This window comes from Cebus imitator, unplaced genomic scaffold, assembly GCF_001604975.1.
Source record: "Cebus imitator isolate Cc_AM_T3 unplaced genomic scaffold, Cebus_imitator-1.0 Scaffold375, whole genome shotgun sequence".
Classification (NCBI taxonomy): domain Eukaryota; kingdom Metazoa; phylum Chordata; class Mammalia; order Primates; family Cebidae; genus Cebus; species Cebus imitator.
This window is the reverse complement of record NW_016107690.1, coordinates 244880-247028: the sequence shown is the minus strand read 5'-3', so window position 1 is coordinate 247028 and position 2149 is coordinate 244880. Positions and strand designations below refer to the sequence as shown.

At 59.1% G+C, this 2149-nt stretch overlaps 1 protein-coding gene across 2 annotated transcripts in view; it reads right to left on the bottom strand.

Annotated features, from left to right (window-relative positions):
- The window catches only part of ZBTB7A (zinc finger and BTB domain containing 7A), a 21526-nt gene continuing 19377 nt past the window's right edge, over nt 1-2149 (bottom strand). For both annotated transcript variants that reach the window (XM_017507386.2, XM_017507387.1), the window contains exon 3: nt 1-1632. In XM_017507386.2, the coding sequence (XP_017362875.1) occupies nt 1140-1632 (493 nt within the window). In that variant the 3' untranslated portion in view covers nt 1-1139. The remainder of the gene's footprint in view (nt 1633-2149) is intronic.

The following is a 2149-nucleotide window of genomic DNA, read 5'->3' as shown; positions in this document are numbered from 1 at the left end:
TTCCTTTTTCTAGTTTGTTTTATTGCTTTTGTGACATTGGAATTTTGTGGATTTTCTCTCTCTCCCCGTCCCTGCCATCACTAGACCCTGGGGTTCCTCTGATCATGACTCTGTTTACCCCACACTTTGCCTGCTCCTCTGAGGAAAAGTATATTATTTATATATATATATATAATCTATATATAAATTTTGTTTTGAAGGAGGAAAGAGAAAAAAAAATCTAAAAAGTGCTTTAAAAACCTGGGAGAGGGGCTCAGGGGAGAGGACCAAGACAGAAGTTTTGAATCTCCAAACTTGGGGGTCTAGGTGGACCGGACGGGGGTGGGGGGGCGCCCTGAGGGGTGGTCCCTGGGGGTCCCGCCAGCTGTAAGTGCCGTGAAGGGAGGCGGCGGGAGGCCCCCCGGGAGCCATCCTGGTGCCCCCCTGGGAACCCCAGTCCGATCTCCTTTCTCCAGGCCTGGAAATAAATAGGTTTGTGTCTCGTGGCCAGGAGATGCAGGGGGTGGGGGAGGGGGGCCGCAGGCAGGGTTGGAGGTGGGGAGGCCATTGGGGAGATGGAGAGGGAGACCCCTCCCTTAGTAAGTGCCCTGAGGAAGGAGGGTGCGGGGCGGGGGCGGGGGCCCATTTTAACGTCTGCTCAGAGCAGACAGAAATCATTTAAGGTCTTGTCTGAAAGACTCATAGAAACCAGCGAGGGGAGGAAATTAAAAGCCCACCCCATCCTCCCCCAAGCTCCCCCCATCCACCCTCACCCCGACCCAGGGCCTCAGATCGGCCCGGGCCCCATGCCGGGTGCCCAGGGGGCTGTGTGGGGTCTCGGATTCCTTGTGTCCCACAAAAAAACCCCAAACCAAGCCCCGAAACCCAGCGATGGGGTGGGGGTGGGGGGGAAGGGGAGCCAGGGAGGGCCGGGGCCCCTGTCGAGGGAGGAAAAACGTCAGAAAAGAGGGAAATCTGAGAAAGCGCTACCCTAGATTCTGTGACGCGTCATATATATATATCTGTATATATATATAGATATAGATATCTGTATATAGATAGATTTTCTTTTTTTGTGTTTTTGGGGGGGTGGTGGGTGATTTTTTTCTCTCTCTCTCTGTCTCTCTCTCTCTCGGGTTTCGGTTTTCTCTTTTTGGTTTTTAGACGAGTCCGGCTGTGAAGTTACCGTCGGCGGCCGCCCCGGGCCCACCGCCGCTGTCACCTCCTCCGCCGGCGCCCGCTACATTCAACCGGCCCGAGCCGTCGGGGCTGGCCACGTCCTCGTCCTCGTCCTCGTCCTTAAAGTGCTTCTCCTGGCCGTTGCGCCGGGCGTCGGGGGAGCCGGGCTGGGCGGGGGCGCCGGGGGTGGCGGTGGCCCCCGGGCTGGGGTCGGGCCCCCCACCCCGGACGCGGGGCTTGCGGCCGCGGCGCGAGGGGACGCCGTTGCAGCCGTCTTTCTTGAGGTGTCTGTGCAGGTGGTCGGAGCGGACGAAGGTCTTGCAGCAGCTGTCGCACTGGTAGGGGCGCAGGCCCGTGTGCACGCGCATGTGGTTCTTCAGGTCGTAGTTGTGCGCGAAGGCGGCGCCGCACTGCTGGCACAGGTAGGGCTTCTCGCCCGTGTGCTTCCGCATATGCACCTTCAGCTTGTCCTGCCTGTGGACGGGGCACGGGGCGGGCACGGTCAGCGGGGCCGGGGACCCTCACGGACGCGGCAGAACCCCCCCACCCCACCGGACCACCCCAGAGGGACATGGATGCCCGGCCTCCCCGATGGGGAGGGTCCCCGGACAAACGGGGCGAGTCCGGGCGACTTCGCATTCCGAACATCTGCAGAGGGCCTGTGTGCTGTGTGGCCTTGGGAAAACGCTAACCCTCTCTGTACCCCGTCTCCTTTCCTTTTTCAACTTTTTCTTTCTTTTTTTTTTTTTTAAAGACGGGGTTACACCAACAGTCTTGATCTTCCGACCTCAGGTGATCCGCCCGCCTTGGCCTCCAAAGTGTTTGGAGTACAGGAGTGAGCCACCATGCCCGGCCCCTTTTTCAACTTAAGAGACAAGGTCAGCCGGGCGCGGTGGCTCACGCCTGTAATCCCAGCACTTTGGGAGGCCGAGGCGGGTGGATCACGAGGTCAAGAGATCGAGACCATCCTGGTCAACATGGTGAAACCCCG